The sequence below is a fragment of the Capsicum annuum genome, chromosome 8 (assembly GCF_002878395.1).
Source record: "Capsicum annuum cultivar UCD-10X-F1 chromosome 8, UCD10Xv1.1, whole genome shotgun sequence".
NCBI classification, from domain to species: domain Eukaryota; kingdom Viridiplantae; phylum Streptophyta; class Magnoliopsida; order Solanales; family Solanaceae; genus Capsicum; species Capsicum annuum.
In genome coordinates this window covers 161,760,003-161,786,314 of record NC_061118.1, presented here as the reverse complement: position 1 = coordinate 161,786,314, position 26,312 = coordinate 161,760,003, and the positions used below count along the sequence as shown (strand labels likewise).

The 26,312-nt window shown below is 35.9% G+C and overlaps 5 protein-coding genes and 2 pseudogenes across 10 annotated transcripts; 5 read left to right on the top strand and 2 right to left on the bottom strand.

Annotated features, from left to right (window-relative positions):
• The first annotated feature begins 863 nt into the window (after window positions 1-863).
• Window positions 864-2,939, top strand: LOC107840050 (metacaspase-1). Its single transcript, XM_047394928.1, is given in 6 exon segments — window positions 864-1,163; window positions 1,259-1,393; window positions 1,396-1,552; window positions 1,889-2,000; window positions 2,089-2,265; window positions 2,632-2,939. Coding segments are annotated over 6 exon segments (684 nt in total). The 5' UTR covers window positions 864-1,117; the 3' UTR covers window positions 2,689-2,939.
• Window positions 2,940-3,345: 406 nt separating this feature from the next.
• On the top strand, window positions 3,346-6,586 carry LOC107840048 (metacaspase-1). 4 transcript variants are annotated; one of them, XM_047394927.1, is made up of 5 exons: window positions 3,347-4,063; window positions 4,693-5,011; window positions 5,315-5,426; window positions 5,517-5,693; window positions 5,909-6,109. In XM_047394927.1, exons 1-5 carry the CDS (start codon window positions 3,430-3,432, stop codon window positions 6,050-6,052), a joined length of 1,386 nt encoding a protein of 461 aa, XP_047250883.1. In that variant the 5' UTR covers window positions 3,347-3,429; the 3' UTR covers window positions 6,053-6,109. The 4 variants fall into 4 exon arrangements, with proteins under 4 accessions (XP_047250882.1, XP_047250883.1, XP_016539248.1 ...); XM_016683763.2 differs by lacking the exon at window positions 5,909-6,109 and adding an exon at window positions 6,188-6,586 and having other exon boundaries at window positions 3,348-4,063; XM_047394926.1 differs by having other exon boundaries at window positions 3,346-4,063; window positions 5,315-5,693; window positions 5,909-6,166.
• Window positions 6,587-9,340: 2,754 nt separating this feature from the next.
• On the bottom strand, window positions 9,341-10,477 carry LOC124886699. The gene has a single exon (XM_047395626.1). The coding sequence runs from the start codon at window positions 10,232-10,234 to the stop codon at window positions 9,341-9,343; it is 894 nt and encodes a 297-aa protein (XP_047251582.1). The 5' UTR covers window positions 10,235-10,477.
• Window positions 10,478-10,669: 192 nt separating this feature from the next.
• LOC107840047 (metacaspase-1) lies at window positions 10,670-13,093 on the top strand. 3 transcript variants are annotated; one of them, XM_047394923.1, is made up of 6 exons: window positions 10,696-11,197; window positions 11,290-11,620; window positions 11,716-11,830; window positions 12,059-12,217; window positions 12,307-12,375; window positions 12,687-13,093. In XM_047394923.1, the coding sequence occupies exons 1-5, from the start codon at window positions 10,771-10,773 to the stop codon at window positions 12,364-12,366; spliced, it is 1,092 nt and encodes a 363-aa protein (XP_047250879.1). In that variant the 5' UTR covers window positions 10,696-10,770; the 3' UTR covers window positions 12,367-12,375; window positions 12,687-13,093. The 3 variants fall into 3 exon arrangements, with proteins under 3 accessions (XP_016539247.1, XP_047250879.1, XP_047250881.1); XM_016683761.2 differs by lacking the exon at window positions 12,687-13,093 and having other exon boundaries at window positions 10,670-11,197; window positions 12,307-12,539; XM_047394925.1 differs by lacking the exons at window positions 12,307-12,375; window positions 12,687-13,093 and having other exon boundaries at window positions 10,697-11,197; window positions 11,716-11,840; window positions 12,059-12,215.
• A 2,881-nt stretch (window positions 13,094-15,974) lies between these two features.
• Window positions 15,975-18,886, top strand: LOC124886698 (annotated as a pseudogene).
• Window positions 18,887-19,065: 179 nt separating this feature from the next.
• On the top strand, window positions 19,066-21,482 carry LOC107840045 (annotated as a pseudogene).
• A 255-nt stretch (window positions 21,483-21,737) lies between these two features.
• On the bottom strand, window positions 21,738-24,829 carry LOC107840044. Its single transcript, XM_016683759.2, has 2 exons — window positions 23,720-24,829; window positions 21,738-22,440 (listed from the first exon to the last, which is right to left on the bottom strand). Exons 1-2 carry the CDS (start codon window positions 24,525-24,527, stop codon window positions 22,094-22,096), a joined length of 1,155 nt encoding a protein of 384 aa, XP_016539245.2. The 5' UTR covers window positions 24,528-24,829; the 3' UTR covers window positions 21,738-22,093.
• Between the last annotated feature and the right edge of the window lie 1,483 nt (window positions 24,830-26,312).

Sequence of the window (26,312 nt, the reverse complement as noted above, 5' to 3'; positions counted from 1 at the left end):
ATATGTATATGTTTGTATACATATCTCTCCGGTATGAGACAGAGAAAGATGCAGTATGATGCTTATTATTCCATTGATTGAATACTGGTGATGGCATGCATAGGTTTGGTACGTTCACGATTATTTACCATTATAAATTATGTGATTATAGCCGAAATATGATCTTATGATTTTTCTTCTTGTTAGACGATTAAGCTATGTGGTAACTAGTTGTCTATTAGCTAACTATTGCACTTGATGGCTAGGAAGCTAATGTATTAGTTAATGAATCTTGCTTAGTTGGAACATGGTAGCTAATGATGGTCAGTTAATGAATGAAGTCATTTAATAAAAGATGGTTAGGCGACAAGTAGTAATGTGTTGTCTAGTAATGATTAACAAAAATAGGATGAATAGTTGATAATAATGAATGGTGGATAAATGACGGTTTTTGGTCTAATGATGAACCTAGACTAGATTTTAGACGTTGACTGTTAAATGAATAGTGGTTAGTTGTTATCTCGTGAACAAGGATTATGTGAAGGATAATCTTTAGGCTAATAACTAGAGGTTATGTGATGACTAGCGAACTAGCGGTTTAATAATAATAAGCGTTGGTTAGCTAATAACGAGTATTTGGGATGTATTGATAAGTTAGATATCTTTACGGTTATGAGTATATCGGCTTGCGTCTGTGTACCTATTATATGCCTATATTTATGTGTCGAGATTTATGATGATACATTGATATCCGGCAAGGCCGGAGGATATTATGATGATATTGATACCCGGTTCGAGTTCGGAGGATACTATTGAGATGATACTGATACCCGGCAAGGCCGGAGGATATTATGATGATATTGATACCCGGTTCGAGTCCGGAGGATACTATTGAGATGATATTTATACCCGGCAAGGCCGGAGGATATTATGATGATATTGATATCCGGTTCGAGTCCGGAGGATACTATTGAGATGATATTGATACCCGGCAAGGCCGGAAGATATTGTGATAATATGGATACTCGGTTCGAGTCCGGAGGATACTATTGAGATGATATTGATACCCGATGAGGCCGGAGGTTGATGGCGATGATGGTGGTCCTTATGAAGACAGTTATGATGCATTGTGATATTGATGGTATATTTTGCATTCATTCCTGCAAGCGCATCGCCTATCAGTGGTAAAAACCGAATGGTTGAACGCACTAAATTTAAATTTTAAATCCTCTTGAGTAAGAAATATTTTTGCACCTTGTGAATGAAACAATTTCTGCAGAAGAAGAGGCATATAAACCTCCAACTAAGAGAAACATCCTGGAGGCTTTCAGGTGGTTGATGGAAGACCTTAAATCAGGTGACTCGTTGGTGTTCTACTTCAAAGGATATGGCTTACAGCAACCTGATTTTAATGGATGATCTGTCCTCTCGACTTTAGGACTGAAGGCATGATCAGTGATAATGCCATCAATGATATTCTTGTTAAACCATTGATTCCAGGTGTTACACTTCATGCCATTGTTGACGCTTTCCATAGTGGAACTATTCTCGACTTACCTTGGGTATACAACGAGTATGATCTTACCATCCAAAAGTTCTTTTTAGTTTCTAACTGGTGTTTCATATGTTTGTTCAAGCTTGGTCAAAATACATTGAATTTAAATTTACATTAACAATATGAGAAATTAGTAAAAGTCATTCTTTTACTTATACGTTTAGCCATGGTTCTTATGCATTGCATTTTTCTCTTGGGAATGATCAGTTTAAACAATACAAACGAGAGAAACTGATGACGTACAGAGTCCAATTACAAAGCTCAGATAAACTGATATTATCATCATAATTCTGAAAATGAATATCATCTTAAGAATCACTCTTAAATAAGAGATCAGTTTTTGAATTTTAACAGGAATAAATGGAAAGATAACAGACCCCCATCCGGCGTTAATAAGGGCACAAGCGGTGGCAGGGCCATCAGTTTCAGTGCTTGCAAGGATAATCAACTAGCTGCATACACCTCTGTATTATTTTTTCCTTCCTTTAATCAAGTCTTCATATGATTGATCTATACATCCTATCCCCAACTATAATATTATGAATATTATGCAGGCTTTCTGTGCTGAAAAATTTATGACTGGTGCCATGACTTGCCTATTTGTAAGAGCTATCTGGGAAAATCCGGATATAACATACCAAGGATTACTTGATTATATGCACAAGGAAATCGAAAAGGTCAACAGAGCCAGAAGTCCACTGCTGAAGGTACTTCAACGCAAGATAGACCAGGTATCTCATCTCCTTGCCCAAAACATTCTGTTCTCAAAATTATCCTGCATATATTAATGCGATTTTCTAAGGATTTAGCAATTTATACGACAATCCAAATGAATTTTTACACAACCAATCAAGGAGAAGGTTCTTTGTCTTATAACTCCACTTAGTACGAATAGTTACCTTTGATCACCTACCACATGATTTGAGAGTGTAAAAGTGTTATTCAGAATGTTTTTGTTTAGCAGTTTAGTACAGTATATGCATATGCCTCAAGTATTTAGAAGTACGATATTCTCATCAATAAGCATTCATTAATTTGTAAGGTTTACTGGATATTTTGCTGATATAATATCGTATTATAACTTTTAAAACTTGCAGGAACCAGTGTTATCATCTTCTGAAAAATTCAACACTAACATGAAGTTCAAGCTCTGAATCTGCTGCAGAATTACGAACTTGGACCTAGAGACTTCCAGTTCCATCACTAAAGGAGGGCATGGGCGCGCGCTGCTTGTTTCATACTTATCTCTTGTATTGCTTCCATTTCTTTTGACCCTTGTTTATCTTTCTCGAGAAGAAGATCTACATATTTGCATCAAAATTCTCTTTCGTATTTTTCTATGGTGATTTGGACTGTATAATTTGTATCTATGTCTCTGAGTTAATAATTGAGAGTTTTCCTGTAAGAAACTGCGTTCTGATGGTGTCCCTCCCAATTCCCTCAGCAGGGTCTTAACTAATTATTATTAAATGGCAACAACTTCATTTGTAAAACACATGTCCAAGTGTGTCTTGTTGTTTTACTGGCCTCCACAAAGTGAGTTTTGGCCAAAAGACCTATAAGAAAAGTTTTGACTAATGACTGTATTAGTTGACATTCAGCACACCATTTTGTGGCATCCTTTTAGATAATTTCAAGGCATATATCAAGCAAGACTTTACAAAAAGCAGATCTCTTTTAAAAAAATGAGAATAAGTTTATGATAATATTATAAGAGCAGCAAAGCATCTGCATACACTAGAAGTCATTTCGAATCTTGGAATCAGCTTCTTCAATATTTTTTATGCCTTATCCTTATAAATGAGGTTTCAGAGCCATTAAAAATAGATTCTCCAGCTTATGAATGGTATTCCTCTTACAGATGAGTCTTGCCTAATTTGAAAAATGATTAGAAAATGTCTTACTATTGGTTTACTGGATTAATTCCTGTTTCCAATAGGAATCAACACAGCGATAGTGAGTACTCCAGCAACAGTCCACGTTCGTCTCTAAGTTTCACAAAGCCATCACCACGTGGGAAGCCCGCACCTCGCAACAATAGTGAGTACTCCAATGATAGTCCACGTTGGCCTATAAGTTTCACAAAGCCATCACCACGTGGGTGCAGCGATAGTGAGTACTCCAGCGATAGTCTACGTTCGCGTATATGTTTCACAAAGCCATCACCACGTGGGAAGCACACACCTCGCAGCGATAGTGAGTACTCCAGCGATAGTCCACGTTTGTCTCTAAGTTTCACAAAGACACCACCACGTGGGAAGCGCACACTTCGCAGCGATAGTCCACGTTTGTCTCTGAGTTTCACAAAGACACCACCACGTGGGAAGCACGCACTTCGCAGCGATAGTCCACGTTTGTCTCTGAGTTTCACAAAGACACCGCCACGTGGGAAGCGCGCACTTCTTTGTGGGGTGACTTACAAGAAGGAGAAATTCAGGCTTAAAGGAACATTGCATGATGTACACAGCATGAGGGACTTGCTTCTTCGAAAATTCAACTTTTCAGATGATTCCATTCTCATTCTAGCAGGTACTCCAGTTTCTCAGTTGACAGTATGATCATAGGCAAATTCATGACTTAAATTTGGTAGGTTCAAACTTTAAAGTTCATAAAAAAGGGCAGCCCGGTGCACTAAAGCTACCGCTGTGCGCGGTGTCCGGGGAAGGGCCCCACCACAAGAGTGTATCGTACGCAGCCTTACCTTGCATTTCTGCCAGAGGCTGTTTCCAAGGCTTGAACCCGTAACCTCCTGGTCACATGACAGCAACTTTACCAGCTACTCCAAGGCTCCCCTTCGAACTTTAAAGTTCATAATATTGAAAATGTTGTACATTTGAAATTACGGATTTAATTTCTAATACTTTTTGAGATTTTAGTATTTTTACACACACATATATATCAGTGGGTTCAACCAGTATTTTCAACACGGAACGTGGATATATGTGAAAATCACTGAAATCTTAACCAATATATCAAATTTTTGAACCCGTAGTCCAAAAAATGGACTGCAGTAAACCAATGTACACACCCGTATTTTCAAAGATGTGATGGGTTTCAGTGGTTAAAAACTAATGGTTGAACACATAAATTTAAATTTTAAATCCGCCTAAGTAAGAAATATTTTTTTACCTTACTTTTGAATGAAACAATTTATGCAGAAAAAGAGGCATATAAACCTCCGACTAGGACCAACATCCTGGAGGCTTTCAGGTGGTTGATGGCAGACCTTAAATCAGGTGACTCGTTGGTGTTCTACTTCTCAGGATATGGCTTGCGACAACCTGATTTTAGTGATGATGAACAAGATGGTTTTGATGAAACGATCTGTCCTCTCGACTTTAGCACTGAAGGCATGATCAGTGATAATGCCATCAATGATATTCTTGTTAAACCACTGATTCCAGGTGTTACACTTCATGCCTTTGTTGACGCTAGTCATAGTGGAACTGTTCTCGACTTACCTTGGGTATACAAAGAGTATGATCTTACCATCCAAAAGTTCTTTTTTAGTTTCTAACCGGTGTTTCATATGTTTGTTCAAGATACATAGGATTTAAATTTACGTTAAAAATATAAGAAATTAGTAAAAGTCATTCTTTACTCATACCTTTAGCCATGGTTCTTATGCATTTCATTTTTCTCTTGGGAATGATCAGTTTAAACAATACAAACCAGAGTCCGTCAGTTACAAAGCTCATTATCATAATTCTGATAATGAAAATCATCTTACAAATCACAATTAAATGAGAGAATCTATTATCGGTTTTTGAATTTTAACAGGAATAAATGGGATGATAACAGACCCCCATCCGGCGCTGATAAGGGCACAAGTGGTGGCAGGGCCATCAGCTTCAGTGCTTGCAAGGATGATCAACTAGCTGCATATACCTCTGTATTATTTTTTCCTTCCTTTAATCAAGTCTTCGTACGATTGATCTACATATCCTCTCTCCCCAACTACCATAGTATGAATATTATGCAGGCTTTCTCTGATAAAAATATTATGACTGGTGCCATGACTTTCCTATTTATAAGAGCTATCTGGGAAAATCCGAATATAACATACCAGGGATTACTTGATTATATGCACAAGCCTCTTGGAAAGGTCAACAAAGTCAGAAGCCCACTGCTGAAGTTACTCCAACGCAAGATAGACCAGGTATCCGTTCTCAAAATTATCCTGCATCCACTGATACCACCGTTCTAAGGATTTAGTAACTTATATGACAACTTTAATGATTTTTCACACAATCAGTGCAATTTAACCTACTCGAGAAGGTTGGTTACCTTTGATCATCTTTTAAGTGACTGGTAATTTAAAACAATTTCATTGTCAGTAGGTAAAACTCAGACTAGTGTTTTGCACCCTTTCAGGTTTTTCACAACTTGAACTTTCTTGGAAGATACACAATTATGCATCCAGAAAATATCAATTTCAGACATATGTCCAAAAAATGGAAAAACTTGTGCTATATCCCACGAGCTAACATCCAGAATGTTTTTTCAGCCGCAGTTTAGTACTTGCATAGGCCTCAAAGATTTAAAAGTTCTGGAATTCTCATCAATAGGCACTAATTATTTGTAAAATTTACAGATATTTTGCTTATCTATTTTTCTGATCTGATACTGTATTATCACATTTCAACTGTGCAGGAACCAGTATTATCATCTTCTGAAAGATTTAACCCTAACACAAAGTTCAAGCTCTGAATCTACAGCAGAAAGATGAATATGCAATCCAAATATTTGCATCAAATTCTCTCTTTGGCATTTTTCTGTGCTGATTCTGACAATATAATTTGTATCTGCATCTCTGAGTTAATAATTGAAAGTTTTCCAATAAAATTTGTGTTCTGATGGGGTCTTCTCCAAGTCCATAGCAGGGTCTTAACAAATTTTCATCACAAACTTTTGTATATGTAAGTGTATAGGATTACATACCTGTTTTTAAGCTTGTGCCGTTCAGACTTGGTATATGTAATGGTAATCTTCTTTTAAATAAGACCGATGTATCTTTATCGTTCCAGAAATAAACACAGTTCTTCCATTTCAGTTGGTACCACTAAGATATGTGATAACTATAATATATGAAATGGAATGTTCATGAGCAATTCCTGGATTGGGTCTGATTGATTAATTGGAGATAAATTACGTACATGCTTAAGCCAGAAAATCACTTTTTAAACTTAAGCCTGCACAAGGATGATGTTGTCTTTGGAATTATCAATCCTGTATAGAGTATATGCAGCAGTTCATTACCAGAGTAAAGGACCAAATAAGCTCCTAAAATACGATGCTAATGGCATGCAACAATTTCATTTGTAAAACACATGTCCAAGTGTGTGTTTTTATTTTACTGGCCTCCACAAAGTGAGTTTTTGCCAGAAGACCTATAAGGAAAGTCTGACCAAGTCTGACATCAACTGTATATATATCAGCCCACCAATTATGGGCATCCTTTTAGATTATATCAACAGATATCTCAAGCAAGCTTTTAACAGAAAGCAGATTCCTTAGATAATTGAGCATAAGTTTATGATAAACAGAACAGCATAAGTTATCTCAACTGTCTACATTCGCCTTTTTCCCGAGCCCGCCTGGACCTGAGCCTTCTGGCACTTTGATGGGATAATTATTTGTTTGAACTGGAAAAGATTCCGCACAGAAACTAAATAAATTCACTAAAATTTCCAAATGTACCATGACGTATTTAAAAACAACATTATGAAGATTTGTGTTCCTTAAGGTATTAATTCAGATTCCAGTGAACATACTGAGGAACTTTAGCAGCATGTAAAGGTGATCAAGCTATAGACAATTCAAAAACTTCTCATTGAGTAGTTCGAGTCCTGCTTATTCATAAGACGAAAATGGAAAACCTAAGTTGAAATCTCAAAATTACATATCATCAACCAGGCAAACAATGTAGAAGAGTTAAATTAACAAGTTCATGCAACTACCAAGTCAAAAAATATGTTCCCTCATTCTGCCATTCACTAGCACATCAATTTCTTCTGCTTCATTACTCCATAATATCTATATAATGTAGGCCAAGAAGCACTTTCTGAAGGTGACAAATTAAGAAGCAAAAAGCACAAAACATTTACCTACTGGATCTGGAGGTCAAGACATCTTTTTTTTTTTTGGTTAAAAGACTAGAAATTTTACTTGAGCCGATGGTCTTTTGGAAAGATCCTCTTTACTAGCACAAGGTAGGGCCACCCTCCCCAACCCCATTTATGGAATTACACAGGGTATTTTCTTCTTCTTGTTAAAAGGCGAAAATTAATCACAAGATTAATTGAATGAAGAGAATACTATACATCTAGAAGGACGCTGAGACTAGTGCATATTATTTATGCATTATCGAATAAGATGGAGATCACTTTATCATTTTCCTAGTTGCTTTATAATATAAACTTTCTACAATCAAAGACGAACCAAGATGATTAAAAAAGATTATTTTCTCTTTAACAATTCTTTGGGAAAATTCGAATTCTCAAAAACACTTTGCACTTAATGAAACACTAAATTGATTCTGTGACTAGAAAAGCAGTGAAATGCCCATTGCCCACGAAAAAATAGCATCCGATGCCACCAGCAAGTAGGAATTTGTCTTCTCAGTCAGTTGAGCAACTGTTTGATATAACACATAACGTTCCAAAATTCTAAAAAGAAATAATACAACACATTTTAGGAAAATATGCTGAAGAGGGCCAGAGGGGATAAATTAAGTACACTAGTGAAAAACATATAATGCCCAATCAAGAAAAATTAAAAGAGCATAACTTCAGATGATAAAATGAATCTTTCATGCCCAAATAATGGCCACTTGACTATAAGGACACGAGCATCTCAAAAGTACGGGGCGTTTTTATTTGTTCTTTCTTTTACTTTTAATTGACATAATAATGCCTCAGAAAATGACTTCTCTAAGTGATACCAAGTGGAGGTTATGTTATATATGGTGAATTGTTGATGTAGTTATATTTACATTAACTTTTTTTTTTTGAAAACGCGATAATCTACATTTCTCGATTTTTTAAACTTTAAACATTATATATAGGCATAATTGAGTTACTTTTTGCATATAAGAAATTAACTTTATCTATTTTGGTAATTGAAAGTTGAATATTGTAAATTTCCCCATACACAAGGGGAAATATAGCGTCAAGAGTTGCAGTAGCTTTAGGTTACATTTTGCAAATCGTGTACATGTGTTGGTGTTGGTTTTTAGCTTTAAAATTAAAGAAATAACAGAGAAAAAGTTGGAGAAAAATAAAATACGAAAATAGTATTGTCAAAGGGAATTTTTTTTATTAATAACTCAAAACATATATTTATAGCTAAATTTCTAACTACACTCCTATTTAAATTGGGATAACTAATTCCTATTCAAATAATAAAGGGAAAACTAATTCCTAAATCTAAGCACATAGGATTCTAATAATTTAAAATTACTAAAATTATACTTTATTTTTGAGACATATCTTCAACACTCCTTCTTGGATCAGAAATTGTAGATTGTAGTCTTAGCTTCAGATAAAAAATTGTAGATTGTAGTCTCAGCTTTGGTTGAATTTGACCTCTTGAATAAATCTGTTAATTCATCTTTGTTCTTGCAAGGCTTGTGTGCATTTTTTGTTGGATTAAATAAGAAACTTTTGCCTCTCATATCAACTGAAATTGTTTTGATTGCAACATTCCCTTTTACTTCTGCAGGAATATAATCATCATTCTCAATTCTAATTTTTTTATTTTTTGAAGGCAGAAACTCTTTAAAGAGAGTCTTGTCATATGTCTTGGTTAAAGAATATGTTGCCACAAATAAGTGATCTTTTTCTTCTTCTTTGGTGACTTGGGCATCTGCTTCATATTTTGAGATTTGTTTTTGCAAATCACAGCTTCATGGCCAAGTTGATTGCAAATTTTGCATTGTGCGTCTGGTGTCTTCCAACATTTAAATGAAGGATGACCTATTTTGCCACAGTGCTGGCAAGGTGGGTAATTTTTTCTTGAATTATTACCCTTACTTTGAGTCTTGTGATTTGCTGCCAAAGCTGCTTTAATCATACCATCCTGCCTTATAAGCCTTCTTTGCTCTTGCGCCTGCAATGTATTTAACAATTCTGCCAAGGTAATCTTGGACAGATCTTTTGTGTTTTTCAAGGTAGTTATTGATACTTCGTATCTTTCAGGCACTGTAACAAGAATTTTTTCAACAATTCTTGAATCTTTAAATTTTGTGCCAAACAATCTTACCTTGTTAACAATGTCAAGAAGACGGTCTGAGTACTCTTTGACGGTCTCAGATTCCTTCATCTTTTGCAGTTCGAATTCCCTTATTAGATTCAATACTTTCATGCCTCGTATTCTTTCATCTTCGGTATATTCTTCCTTCAGATAATCCCAAATTTCTTTTGGTGATTTAAGGGTCATAATTCTCATGAAAATTATTGGAGAAACACTAGCAAACAAAGTCACTTTTACTTTTGATTTTCTAGTTTTCTTTTCCTTTTGATTTTTGATCTGGGCTACCGTGGGATTATCGGGCAGCAGAACAACATCATAATCCTCCTGCACGGCCTCCCAAAGATCTGAAGCCTCAAGATAAGTCTCCATTCTTACTGCCCAAAGATGATAATTCTCACCATCAAAGACAGAAGGAGTTATTTGGGAAAAGTTGTTTTCAGAATTCATTTCTCACAGATTCCTCAAGAAACTGGAGCTTTGATACCAATTATTGGTTTTTAGCTTTTAAATTGGAGAAATAACAGAGAAAGAGTTGGAGAAAAATAAAATACGGCAATAGTATTGTCAAACGGAATTTTTTTTATTAATAACTCAAAACATATATTTATAGCTAAATTTCGAACTACGCTCCAATTTAAATTGAGATAACTAATTCTTATTCAAATAATAAAGGAACAACTAATTCCTAAGTCTAAGCCACATAAGATTCTAATAATTTAAATCTACTAAAATTATCTACTCCTACTTTATTTCTGAGATATATCTTCAAACATGTTGAAAGATTTACTAAATAAGTACGTAATAGATTTCAACTCCTGTAAAAATCAAAAGAGGTGTGGTCCATAGAATCTAAAACATGCATCCACCTGTGTCATAGCCCATATATATATATATGCCTCCCATATGTATCTTGATTGATCCTCTCAAGTTGTCAAAACAAGAGAAATCCACTTATATCGCCCTGCCCTTTCACCCTTCACACAATGGACAACAGGAGGTGCAAATGCCAGTGGTGCGGCATGAAAATGTCAGTTCCCATTGGCGCGCAAACAGTTAGCTGTCCAAGGTGCCAATCTGTTATACAACTCCAATCTGCAAGAAACTATGGCTTTGCTAATTCCCCCCCTGCCAATAACAATATGAGCCAAGGATTTCCAGCTTATCCTGCGAGGCCAGGACGGATGAGTCCACATGCTAGTAATTTTCAGCCTCAACAATTCAACATGTCACCACAGATGAATAACATGCTACCTCCTGCAGTACATGGACAAAAACGAGCAGTTCTGTGTGGAATTACTTACCGTGGCCATCCAAAGAGTCTTGAGGGAAGCATTAATGATGTTTTATCCATGAGATATTTTCTGGTCGAAAAGCTGGGGTTCCCAAATGCATCAGTACTTGTACTTACAGGTATGTATTGTTATCTTTTTAAACGTCTCACTTAATGAACATTCACTAATGAAAACAACCTTAATGTAACATGTAGTACATAAAATTTGCAGAGGATGAGAGAGATCCATACAAATACCCAACCAAGACCAATATAAGATCAGCCTTACGTTGGCTTGTTCATGGTTGTCAGCCAGGAGATTCACTAGTGTTCCACTACTCTGGCCATGGCACACGAGTACGAGACCATGACGGTGATGAGATTGATGGGCACGACGAATCACTATGCCCTGTTGATTATGAGACAGAAGGGAGAATACTAGATGATGAGATCAATGATACCATTGTAAGGCCCTTACCACGCGGAGCCACACTTCATGGAATAATTGATACATGCTTCAGTGGAACTTTCCTAGATTTGCCCTTTTTGTGCAGAATAAACAGGTCCTCGAGAAACTAACACCTTTTAATGCTTGATCATGCAATGAAACTTCATATTAAGTAATAGTAAAAGTAGTATGTCAAATGTCTTCAAGCAGGGCTGGATACTTTATGTGGGAAGACCATCGAATCAGCACATACAAAGGCACCAGAGGGGGAATAGCTATCTCTATCAGTGCCTGTGACGACCATCAAAATTCTGGAGATACAACAGTTAGTAATTGTAAATATTTATTCTTATACTGACTTTAAAATCTCTAAACAAATTAAAAAGACCCTTGCAAACACCAAACTGTAAGTGCGCTAACACGGGTAAGCTATAGGTCTTTTACTTCTATTGTGTTGTGTTAAGTTCTAAGCAACATGGATTCGAGGGATTATGGATAACGTTCACTTTGAACACTTTCAATCATCAATATGCCGCACCTTGGATTCCTGCAGGCTTTCACAGGCGTTCCAACGGGTGCCCTGACTTATAGTTTCATCCAAACATTGGAGCAAGAGACTAAATTGACATATGGACGCTTACTCATGAGTATGCAGAATAAGATTCATGAAGCACAGATGGGAATGGGCCTTAATGGTGCAAATGAAACTCAGGTAGGCTTCTATGAATTCGTCCAAGAAATTTCACTGCAGCATCTCATCATAATCCTACTTGTCTAATGCATTTTATTGGTCTTTCCCAGGAGCCTCAACTATCCTCGTCTGTGCAGTTTGATATCCACTCGAAGATGGTGGCTTTATAGGAAATTAAAGTATCCAAATCTTGCCTGATTACGACTTCCCTGGCATAATCTTGTCGCACTAATAAATTTTGCATGTAAATTCGCTCGTATAATATTGTTCAAGTGTGAATCTTGATCATGTATTTTCGATATGTAAACTTCATCAATAACACAGAATAAATTAATCTACTCAATTTGCTGCAAATATAAGCACTTTCTAAATACTGACAGATACGCACATGCAACTTAAGCATGCTGTCGACTTATAAATTGACGAACTAAAGGAAAAATAGGTACAAGATATCGCTAACTGATACAAATCTTTCTTTGGACCTTCGTAGGCATTTTCCTTCTAACAGCAATTTCAGCATCCCAGAAACTGATGGACCGAATAGAGAAATAAGTTTTCGCCAGAAAGATGGGACTTTCAAGTTTTTAGAATCAATCCAACCGAAGACTTTCCGTAAAAGATTCAGTGAAGCAAGAGCTAAAGAGAAGATATGCACCAGCAGGTGTAGCAATCGAGGAGGTTGGGCCATGGTGGAGTCAAAGGGACAGCACCTTTTACATTTGAAATGGCAACTGAACTTTGATTGCCAACTCAAAAACAGTGGGCAGAATTTTCAATAAGGATTTCAAAATACGAAAAGTAAATACATGAAAAAGTCAAAAGGGTTCAACATTCAGTACATATATAATCATATATATATATATATATATATATATAAACATATAATTTTCCGACCCATTAGTCTTACCTGGCTCTGCTCCCGCTCAAAAACCTACCGGTCTAATTTTTACTAAGACAGACAGCACCCATTTTCTTGACAATATTAATTTTCTACGACCAAAGAGGAAACAAGATCATTAAAGAAGATTAGTTTCTCATTAATTTAACAATTCTTCAGGGAAACGTGTATATATATAAATTGGAAAAGGCTTAAATATGTGACTGAACTATCAGAAATGGCTTATTTATGTCCTTTGTTAAAAATTAGGCTCATTTATGTCATTGCGCTCATCCATGCCATTACTTTTTAATGGCCGATTTTTAAAAATAACCTTACCACGTGGCAGCTTATTAGATGATCACGTCATTTTTTATTTTATTTTTTATTTTAAAAAAATAATTTTCCTTTTAAATTATTTTTTGATCCATTAAAAAGAATTCACCTAATTTTTTGATCCATTAAAAATTAATTTGATCTATACTTTTAAAATTTGATTAATTTTTCATGATCAAACAAATATTTAAAGAATTTTTTTTTTAAAATCTACTACTAAAATTTATAACCAAACGCTATTCTAATTAAGCATATAGTATGTCTTAGCATACATGAAATATTTTGTTAGCCGAATGTAAGTAACTTTTTATTTTTTTTATTTTTTTATTAAGCATAGAATGACATCATCAGCATCAAGGGCAGCTCAAGCAAATTTATGGCGTAAGGCAAAAATCAAACGGAGGCCTTGCATTTTATTTTTTTATATAAATTTTTTTTCTATAAATAGTATTTAATATATTTCTTAAAATTTGTAATTTATTATTATTAAACAAAAATAGCCCCTCAAATTTTGGGGTCTTAGGCGGCCGCCTTTTCTCCTAAAGGGTTAAGCCGCCCCTAATCGGCATTCAACATTTGTACGTAGCACTTTATACATCATCATTTATTATTGCAAAAATAGGAAGGCGACAACATGTCAACATATATAGTATATGTAGAGTTGGCAAAATGAGAAGCTAACTATTAATAATATAATAATAATATTTGATTTTTATATATCCCTTCAGTTTCAATTGAAAAATGATAAAAGTTTTAGTTAACGTGAATCTTTAAAAAAGAAAAAGTGATAAAAAGCGTGGAGTGTATACTCTCTCCGTTCTCTTTTAGTTACTCGTCCATCAATTAAAATAGCTATTTTATTATAATATATTTATTAAATGATGTTTACTATTGTATTTGAAATTAATTTGAAAAAAAAAAATAATTAATATTAAAGGTAAAATATGAAAACAATCTTAATGTGTCAAAAATGATTAAAGGTAAAATATGAAAACAATCTTAATATGTCAAAAATGACAAAAAAGAAAAACGAATCGAACGAGAATGTTTTAAGAATATATTCATGAAAAATTAATCAAGTTTTAAAAGCATAGATCAAATTAATTTTCAATGGATCAAAAAATTACGTGAATTCTTTTAATGGATCAAAAAAAAATTATTTAAAAAAAAAAAATTTAAAAAATGATGTGGCCCTCTAATAAGCTGCCACGTGGCAAGGCTGTTTTTAAAAAACCATGTTAAAAAGTAATGGCATGGATGAGCCGGTTTTGTAACGGCGATGGCATGAATGAGCCCAACTTTTAACAGATGGCATAAATAAGTCATTTCTGATAGTTTAGTGACATATTTAAATCTTTTTCCTATATAAATTGTCTAGCGAAATTTGGATTCTCTTCATGAAACATTAGTATGATTCTTTGACTAGCTAAAAAAGCAGTGAAATACCCATTCCCACTAGTAGTGTGTGATTCGATAAGTTGTTACTGTTATTTCTCTTTTTGTTCCATACTAATATTGTAACATTTTCTCAACACTTTCAAAATTCTGAAACGATCATACCTTCAGAAGACAAGATGAATCTATTATCTATCATGCCGAAAGGTGCAAATAGATAGATTCTTTGTTTTTTTTCTCCATCACCAATCCACAACAGAATGAGAATAAAGCTTTTTCCTGATTTGACATACAAAGAACAAGGACATAAAGTTTGCTAGATAGAGAAAAAAAAATTACTTTGTGCCTCATAATAATGTGTGAGGTTGATCAAATCTTACATTTTTGCTTGATAGTTTCCGCTCAAATCTTGTATATGTGTGGAGGGATTCACTAAATAAGTGTACAAGTAATAGATTTCGAATTCAATAAGTCCAATGGATTGCGATAGTATTTCAATTAGCAACCACAAAGTTTAGACATGCACCACCTTTGTCTACCCCGACAGGACCTCATAAAAGAACAGAAGCTGGGGGAGGTTCTATATTGTCAAAATGGAGGACAAGCCTTTTATGTGATAGTAGTATGTCACGTCTGTCTCTTAGATAGCCGAAAAAAGAGATATATATAACGTGTATCCAGCAGGTAAACTAGATATATAAAGATAACTACTAGGTTAGTTGTTTTCATTTTTATCATATTTGTTGAAAGTTGATTTAAGAATGCAGCTGTTTTTTTTCTTTTTTCTCCAGTTTTTCTTTTTTTACGTACAATTCTAGTTAAATTAGGAGTCCTATCTTTGGTAGGAAACTAATTAGTTATTCTAGTTTTGGTAGAAATAGGTTGTTTCTTTATCCTATTTTTAGTTGTAATAGCAACTATTTAAGTTGCTAAGTTGATGATCAATTTGAGGTGGTCTTTCAATAAGAAAAAATCAACTGGCCCTGTATATTCTCTTTAAACTTCATCTCTGTTTTTGCGGTCAGCCTTTAAATTGAATTCCTGCGTTGTTTCCCTTTAACGATTTTAAACCAACAATTGGTTTCAGAGTTTTAATCTTAAGGGACCTATGAGTGTTTGCATCAATCTCATCCGGTGGATACCATAAACGGAGAAATAAATTTTTCTTCAATGGCACCACCAATTTTCGATGGAAAAAGTTATCAAATCTGGGCAATTAGAATGCGGATATATCTGCAAGCTTTGGATCTATGGGAAGCTGTTGAAGATGAATACGAGATAGCTCCCTTGCCGGACAATCCCACGATGATGCGGATTAAAACTCACAAGGAGAGGAAAACCAGAAAATCAAAGGCATTGGCATGCTTATTTACTGCAGTTTCATCTAATATCTTTACTTGTATCATGTCTCTGGAATCCGCGAAAAAGGTATGGGATTATCTCAAGACTGAGTATGAAGGAGATGAAAGATTCGAGGGATGCAAGTGTTGAATCTGGTATGTGAGTTTGAGCTGCAAAGGATGAAAGAAAGCGAAACCATAAAGGAGTACTCTGATAGACTCCTTAATTTAGCAAATCGCATCAGATTGTTGGGTTCCGCTTTCAATGATTCAAGGATCGTTGAGAAAATCCTAGTAACGGCACCTGGAAGATTTGAAGCTACTATAACAACCTTAGAAAATACTAAGGACTTGTCCAAGATAACACTTGCAGAGCTCTTAAGTGTTTTTCAAGCGCAAGAGCAACGGCATGTTATGAGACAAAGAAGAGCTGTCGAAGGTGCCTTACCAGCCAAGCATCACGATGATAGACGTTCTAAGAAGAAGGAGAATAATAAGCACCAACCAACTGATGGAGAAGGTGCAGCGCAGCAACAAAAACAAAACAGGTGGTTTCAAAAGAAACTAACTTCCTTGTAAGCATTGCGGCAAGCTCGGACATGCACCTTTTAAGTGTTGGGAAAGGCCTGATGCCAAGTGCACTAAGTGCAATCAGCTTGGGCATGAAGCGATAATCTACAAGAACAAAACTCAGCAACAAGATGCAGAGGCTCGGGTTGTTGATGAACAGGAAGAAGATCAACTCTTTATCGCATTATGTTTAACAAACAGTGTCTCAAGCGATTTGTGGCTGATCGATAGCGGATGCACAAATCATATGACTTGCGATAAAGATATTTTTAAAGATTTGAGCCCTACTAAAGTTACAAAAGTTAGAATTGGCCATGATGGTTATATTCCAGCAAAAGGAATGGGAACCATTACAATTGAAACACAATCGGGCACTAATGTACCCGATTTGGACCAGAACTTGTTAAGTGTTGGTCAGTTATTAGAAAAAGGTTTCAAATTGTATTTTGAAGATAAACACTGCTTGATCAAGGAAGCATCTGTACAAGACCTATTTAAAGTCAAAATGAGCGGCAGAAGTTTCTCATTAAATCCATTGGAAGAAGAACGTGGATTTCACGAGTTGTGTGTGGATCCACCTCTGCTAAAAGAAGACATTCCACCTCATGATGAAGGATGGCTTTGTCCTGGTTGTGATTGCAAAGTTGACTGCATTGACTTGCTTAATGATCTTCAAGGAAAAGACCTTTCCGTCACTAACAGCTGGGAGAAAGTATATCCCAAGGAAGATGCTGCTACTGCATCTGAAGAGCTGGCAGAAGCCCCTCCTAAAGATGATGGGATCTTGGAGCTTTCCTCTGAAGACTCAGATGATGACTTTAATCCTGATGATCCAGATAAGGATGAGTCTGTTAAAATAGAAAGTTCAAGTTCTGATTTTACGTCCGACTCTGACGATTTTAGTTTGATAGTTGATACTAAATTCAACCGGAGACTTGATGAGTGGGTTAAACTTGAACAACTTGATCTTAATTCGGTAGAGACTGTTGTGGATGAGAAGGTCGAGGATAAGGTGACAAGTTTGAAAATGACACACCACCAGAAACGTAAAATTGATGAGATTCGTGTCGAGGGCCATGAGGAGCTTGATGCAGCCATTTTATAAGAGCACGAAGAGTTCACAAAAGTCAAGAACATTGCTACAATAGAATTTGGAAGATATGAGATTGAAACGTAGTACTTCTCGTCATTTCCTCCATAATACAATGACTGCTCGAAACTGTTCTTTTGCGAGTTTTGTCTCAATTTTATGAAATGCACAGAGCAGCTTCAGAGGCACATGAAGAAATGTGATCTTAAGCATCCTCCAGGTGATAAGATCTATAGAAGCGGTACACTGTCAATGTTTGAGGTTGATGGCAAAAAGAACAAGGTTTATGGGCAAAACTATGCTACTGGGCCAAATTGTTTCTTGATCATAAGACTCTGTATTATGATGTTAACTTGTTCCTCTTTTATATGTTTCATGAATGTGACGACCGAGGTTGCCATATGGTTGGTTACTTTTCAAAGGAAAAGCATTCAGAAAAGTCTTCTAACTTAGATTGCATTCTGACACTTCCACCTTATCAGAGGAAAGGCTATGGGAAATTCCTAATTGCATTCTTATATGAACTTTCAAAGAAAGAAGGTAACGTAGGCACACCGGAAGACCACTTTCCGACTTAGGAATGTTGAACTATAGGGGTTACTGGACGCATGTGCTTCTGGATATTTTGAAAAAGCTCAGGGGCAATATATCTATCAAGGAGCTAAGTGACCTGATAGCCATCAAGGCAGAAGATATTTTGTCCACCCTTCAAGGCTTAGAGTTAATCCAATATCGAAAGGGGCAACAAGTCATCTGCGCAGACCCGAAAGTTTTGGATTGTCATCGCAAAGCTGCTGGGTGGGGTGGCCGTGAAGTTGATGTCAGCAAATCTGAGCTTCTCAGGCAGAAAATTGGTGTTTGCATTTCATAAAGTAAGGAGGAGTGTTGAAAGTTGCTTTAAGAATACAGCTATTTTTTTTCTTTTTTCTCCAGCTTTTTTTTTTTACGTACAATCCTAGTTAAATTAGGAGTCCTATCTTTGGTAGGAAACTAATTAGTTATTCTAATTTTGGTAGAAATAGGTTGTTTCTTTATCCTATTTTTAGTTGTAATAGTAACTATTTAAGTTGCTAAGTTGATGATCAATTTGAGGTGGTCTTTCAATAAGAAAAAATCAACCGGCTCTGCATATTCTCTTTAAACTTCGTCTCTATTTCTGCGCCCAGCCTTTAAATTGAATCCCTGCTTTGTTTCCCTTTAACGGTTTTAAACCAACAATATTTCTATAATATCAGGACCCCAATGGATCTTTGACAGAATCATCTATTACAAAATCAACAGATCTCAAATAGGATTTTTGGCTATACAAACTGTTCTTTCAGATATGGTACAAGATGAACTGCCGTAGGAGAATATTTATTAAAACTGTTGAATTCAAAATATGGTAAAGAAGCCCCTGGATGTAGAACGCCTTTGTTGGTTATATATATTATAGGCTCCTCCATGAATATTGATCAATCCTCTCTCGTCTTAAGTAGCCACAACAATATCAGGAAGTTCACTTTGATCACCCTACCCTTCACATAATGGACAGGAGAAGATGCAAATGCAAGTGGTGCGTCATGATTATGGCAGCGCCAATAAGAGCACAAACAATTAGCTGCCCAAGGTGCCAATATGTTACACAACTCCAACCTCCAAGAAACAATGGATTTGCTAATTTCCCCCCTCCCAATAACGATATGCGCCCCCCGGAATTTCCACCTTATCCTGCAAGGCCAAGAAGGATGAGTACTCCAAGTGCTAATAATTTCCAGCCCCAACAGTTCAACAATTTGCCACCACAGATTAATAATATCAGACCGCCTGCAGTACATGGACGAAAACGAGCAGTTCTGTGCGGGATTAACTACCGTGGCCATCCGAAGAGTCTAAAGGGAAGCATTAATGATGTTTTTTATCCATGAGATATTTTCTGGTCGAGAAGTTGGGTTTCCCATATGCATCAGTAATTGTCCTTACTGGTATGTACCCTTGTCTTCTTAAACGTCTCGTTTAATTAAGGCACAATGTATAAACATGCCTTTTAACTTGGCTTCAGATTACATCTATGGCCTCTAACTTTTTGTGTGCACAAGTAGATACATCTGTGCTACGTGTATTTTGCCACATAGGACGTATGTGTCTACTTGTTCAACTTTATACAAATTTAAGTGTCTACTTGTGCACAACAAACGTTGGATGTCATAGATGTGAGTTGATGCCAAGTTGAAGGGCATATTTATGTATTATGCCTTTTAACATTCCACTTATGAGAACAGTCAACTTAGCTACTTGAACATTTGTAAGATCGGCTTTAATCTAACATGTAGTGCAAAGCTGTGCAGAGGATGAGAAAGATCCATACAAATACCCAACCAAGGCCAATATCAGATCAGCCTTACGTTGGCTTGTTCATGGTTGTCGGCCAGGAGATTCACTAGTGTTCCACTGCTCTGGCCATGGGGCACGAGTACGAGACCGCGATGGTGATGAGATTGATGGGCATGATGAATCAATATGCCCTGTTGATTATGAGACAGAGGGGAGGATACTAGATGATGAGATTAATAGTACCATTGTAAGGCCTTTACCCCCTGGAGCCACACTTCATGCCATAATTGATGCATGCTTCAGTGGAACTTCCCTAGATTTGTCCTTTGTCTGCAGAATAATAAACAGGTTATTGAGTAACTAACCCTTTTGATGTTTGATCATGCAATGAAAGAACTTCACATTAAGTTAATAGTAAAAGTAGTATGTAAAATGTTTTCAAGCAGGGCAGGATACTTTCGGTGGGAAGACCATCGGATCAGCTCATACAAAGGTACCAGAGGCGGTACAGCTTTCTCTATCAGTGCCTGTAACGATGATCAAAGTTCTGGAGATACAACGGTTAGTATCTGTAAATGTAAATATCACACATCTATACTAACTTTAGAATCTGTAATAAAAGACTCCTGGTAAACACCAAATTAATGTAAGTATACTAACGCGATCAAGTCATTTTAGTTTGCATTGCCTTTTAAGAGATTATTGATATGTTGATCTCTTTTTGCACCTTCAATCATTGAAAAGGCCGTACCTTGGATTTATGCAGGCATTCACAGGCGTTCCAATGGGTGCCCTGACATACAGTTTCATCCAAACGTTGGAGGAAGAGGTTAAATTGACTTACGGGCGCTTAATTATGTGTATGTACAACAAGATTCATGAAGCACAGAAAGGACTAGGCCTTAATGGTGCAAGTGAAACTCAGGTACGCTTCTACAAGATTGTCAAAAGGGAAATAATCAGTGTACCGTTGCATCATCATCATACTTGTCTAATGCATTTTACTGATCTTGCCCAGGAGCCTCAGCTATCCTCATCTGAACCGTTTGATATACACTCGAAGCTGGTGGCTATATAGGAACTTAAAAAGTATCCAACTCCAGATTGAGTACTTCACTCGCTATCACGTATAGATTTACTCGTAGTACTGTTCTGGTTTGCATCTCGATTGTATATTTCGTTATGTAAACTTTAATAGAACTGAACAAACTTCCAGAAGGAAATTTGCCCAGTCAGCTTGTCTACAGAGCTACATCTTGTCTAGGCCTTTATGTCATAAGTTCGAACAGGGCGGGGAAGATAATTGAACCACATGAACTATTGGAAATTTAAAGAAATCAGGACAATTCTACATGAAAGCGAAGAAATCAGGACATTCTTTAGTTTCTAAAGGATTAAATATGCTTGAAACAGTTGATAGATATTACACGAGATCTCAGGTCGTTTGATTTATATAGATAATATAGTATACAATAAGTGTTTTGCTATCCCATAAAGAATTTTCGACACAACTTAAAAATTGGGGTATGCTCCTATATTGATATATCACAAAATGAAGTGAGTTCTAGAATAACAAAACTTTTGAAATATTAGAGAATTAGAAGAGAAGTCAATGTAATCTGCAGGAAAGAACATTTGAGGCCTGAAATTAAGTAAACTAGTCTGCTCAATCTGCTGTATATTGAAGCACTTAATAAATACTTATCAAACGTGCATATGCAACGTAAGCATGCTTTGGCTTAAAATTGAGCTAGAGGAAAAATAATTACAAGACATAGCTAAATGATACACTTTTTGAACCTTCATAGGCATTTCCTGCTGAGGCAAAACCTACAGAAAATGATGGGGTGGTAGAGGAACTAACACACCAGTATAATATTTTCCTCCACTTCCCATTAGAGACTCCTTTCTTGCCAGAAAGATGGGACTCCAAAGTTTTTATAATCAATCTAACCCAAAGGTTTTTCGTGAAAAATTCAGTGAAGCAAGAGCTTACGAGAAGCTTTACACCAGCGAGTGTAGCAATCGTGGAGGTTGGGCCAGTCAGAAGAAGGGCAATAGGTGAAATGGTGAAGCCAAAGGGACAACACCTTTTCTTGCTCCTCTTCTTGTTCCAATGTCCCTATGATCTGTTCTAATATTCTTTCAAGCTCAGCCCTTTCACTGATACTCAGGACTGGAGTGTCTGTACCATTGCTTGCTCGACATAGCAATGGTAGCCATGACATCAGCATATTCATGTTTGTCCGCCTGAGATGCTCTTTTGTACTTTCTTCATCCTCTGTGTCTTCTCCTATTTCTCTGGATTGTTTAAATAAGAACGCTAGAAAGAACACCAAAAGCAAAAATAGAAATTCAGAACATGGCGCTTTTTCTATCCCAAAAAAACAATTAAAGACAGATGGTGATAACATGCCAAATATCAAGTTTGATAGCAATTCCATGATGAGATGCTACCAATAAAATATGAGAACACACAATAAAAACTCTCTTCTCTGTTCGGACGGAGGAAGATAAAATATTGCAGTCTGTTAGATCAAGTATGAAATGAAAGATGGATGATGTACACCTCCAGTCAACATCTCTCATGATGTATCCACTTGGAGACACATAATGAATTCGTGGAATGAATTAAGTCATCTGCTGAAGCTAAAGGTTACGATGAGAAGAATTTAAAAGGCATAAAACTGCTGGCTGGAACAAGCATAAACTGAAGGACTAATTCCCTGACTGAACTAACAGTCATTGCTTCATCCAGTTTAGAAGGAAGTTCCAATGCTGGAATACAGAGAGTCGCTGCGCTCCTTGAAATAATAGAAAGGGGTGGAGCGAAGAAACACATAACTCGATTGATTGATATAGACAGCAAGGAAACATGGTAAAAATAACAGTCAAAACTTGTTAGAGAAAGCCGAGGAATGCATGAGAGAACATATAATGGCCGTAGAAGCTTATGTGGAAGCCTCCTTAGTCCTTCAAAAGGCTCGCTTCACATGAACCGTTTTACATAGTTAATTTGCAGAGAAGGGGTCTAAGCTTATGCACCAGCCAGCAGGTGCAACCTATGTAATAAGAACGTGCAACTGTGAACATCTATTTGCCGGGAATATCTACAAGGAAAAAAATGAGAACGACAAGGAAAGCAATACAAAAGACTCTGCTCTTGCAGAAATGTAGTATAAAAGGATTAAAAGATGTTTTGAAGGGAAATGTGAGGCTGCACAATGCAAAACATATAGGTGTCTGCAGACTGCAATCATTATCTTTTTGGTAGAACCAACACTTAATCTCATGTATAGGAAAATGCATTCAGGCTCATGAAGTAGCTGCTACAATCTAAATATCCCACTGCAGTGCAAATCCAATGGGAGATCTTTAGACGAGTATAGACACTTCGACATATTAATTCGCTAAAAATCATTATTCATATCGAATGAGTTCTATGTACATATTTTGTCAATTCAGGTTCATTTTTATGCTCCAAATCTCTACATACAACAACAACAAGTACGCTTCAATCCGAAACAGATCCATAACTGCACATACAATTAAAAGAAGACGAAAACTTCAAATTTCTCAAAGAATATTCGATAGACAACTACCTGAAACCTTAACAAGAGATCCCTGAAGCCGCGGTTCAGCAGAAAGAGCAAGCCAAGCCACATGTGAAGCTGAAGCCCACATACAAACAGCTTCATCAACACAACCACAAGCTACCATCTTCTGAGCAAGCCACAACAACTCCGCCACCAGCTTCTCAGCCGAGCACCCAAATTGACTCATCTGGTTCCTCGCCCTTCCCCGCTGCCACACTACATCACCATAATACCTAATCGCCCTCAATCCACGGCTCAACTTACCAATATAATCTCCGCCTCTACCACCCAAAACTCCACCAACACCTCCACCTTCCTCCGCCTCCGCCACCATAGCCGATTCCAGCTGGCTAAGCGTACGCGTAAACGCCGCCGACAAAGCCGTACAATTCACTTCCCTCAAAGCTTCATTTCCCTCCAATAAATTCTCGTCAATTAACCTCTCAGCCAATGACCTCACCACCTCATACTTCCTCGAACTCACCGGAATATCATTCACAATCGACAAAACCTGCGTCAACGCCCTCGATATCCCCGACTCTACACCACCACTCACACCAACCGGAGTATAAATCTCCCCCTTCCCCTTTTTCCCCTTCAAATTTTCTCCCGAACAATTCAAAGAAGGAAACAACAAAGGCAAAAGACGAAGAAAAAACAGAAAAACAGAAACAAGAAAATAACGTAACGTTTCAAGAAGTTTGTATCTTTCTGCTAAAACAATAAACGGCTTATCGGCAAAAATAAACGCCGACGTCAATAAGTTTCTCAGAAGCAAAGGGCCAACAGAGTAAGAACTACTACTTTCCGTCATCTCCCCTTCGTCGGAAAATTCACCAGAACTAACCGGAGATATACGACAACAATGAGTAATTTGAGGACCAAGAAATTGCACTATATGCAAAAACGGGTCGGGTTGAACAGCTTGATGGTGACCCGGGAAAAATCAATGTAGTTAAATGGCAATAAAGACGAATTATGGATGATTGATTTTTGACCATAGAAACGTTGTATAATATGTATCAAAACTTTCCTACCGTAGCTGTTGCTGTCAGTTAATTTTCCCGGGAAATATAAATGAACAAGATTATTTTTTTATTTTTTTTTTACTTTGAGTAGCCGAAACTAATCTTCCGTTCCTACTATAAATACATTAAGCGATAGGAAACAGAGGTGGAGATGTTATTATAATTGGAAATTGAAAGAATTTTCATCCTTCCATATTAATTGTTCAAGTGTTAATTAAATTTTTTTCATATATAAATTTTCACAATTATTTGTACAAATTTTAAATCTTTTTAAAAGGTAAATTAATAAAATTATTTTTTTATTTATAAGAAAAAATAATTGAAAGTGAGAATATTTTAAGGTCTAGGAGAATTTTGGTTAATGGTTAAGATTTTAATAATGAGAGTAATACTCCCCACCACCAATTGGTAATTAATACTCTATAAATTTACGTTAATTGTTACTCCCTCTTTTTAGTTAAAATCAATTATAAGTTTAATATTTTAATAAGTATATTACATTAATGCGAGTATATTTTTAATAAATAATCTTGATATCTATTAATATAAATAAAAGAATAAATTAATAAAAATAATTATTTTATTTATAACTTTTTAAATATAGCATAAAATGAAACGAAGTATTTATAGAAAATTAGGACGTAATTATTTTGTCTTGATAATCGATCAAAGAATCAGGACTTCACATTCACGCAGTAAAAATATTTTACCATTCAAATACTTAAATTTATCAATTACTACCATACAAAGAATGCACTACAGCTGTGGTCAAAATTGGAATACATGTCAAAATCGGCAGCGCAGAAACAACCCATTAATGACATAGTAATATAATTTCTTCAATTAGTGTTACCAACTGGAAAATGAACAAAAAGGTAGGGCTAATAAGATAAACACTACTGGCATTTGCAAATGCAAGGTAAAATCAATTCGCCTGAAGCGTGTAGACATGTAGTATAAATTGTCTTGCTTTGTTATTAAGAAACATGCGTAGTAAAGTACCTTAGCCGCATTTCTGTTAAGAGTTCTGGATAAAATAAATGACTATAAATAATATAAATATCAATTCTTTTGTGAGTAATTATATTCTCTCTTATTTTTCTATTTACTTTACACCTTTTTTAATTAATATACATAATATAACTGACATATACATAGTATTCTGTATATATGTTGAGATTTTTGTAATATAATTAGAGAGTTGAAATTTTTTGAAATATTAGAAATATAAGTTATGTATTTGTGTAATTTTTAGATTAAATAAATCAAGCAGGGAGAAATTTTTGACATGTTATTTAAGAGAAAAAAAAAAGTAGAATTTTCAAATTTATGGCCCGTTGGTGAATCATTTCATTATAGGTAAGTTAAATTGATGTGTCAGAATTATAGATAAGTTATATTGATGTGTCATATAAAATGATATAGAAGAAATATATTGGCAAAATGACCTTCTGTATCCTTGTACAATATCGGTTTTGTAACTTTGATATTTCTACTTACATGATTGTTATTTGGACTTTTGAACCCATTAAAAAACAACATTTTGCATCCTTTGACCGTTGATCTTGCCT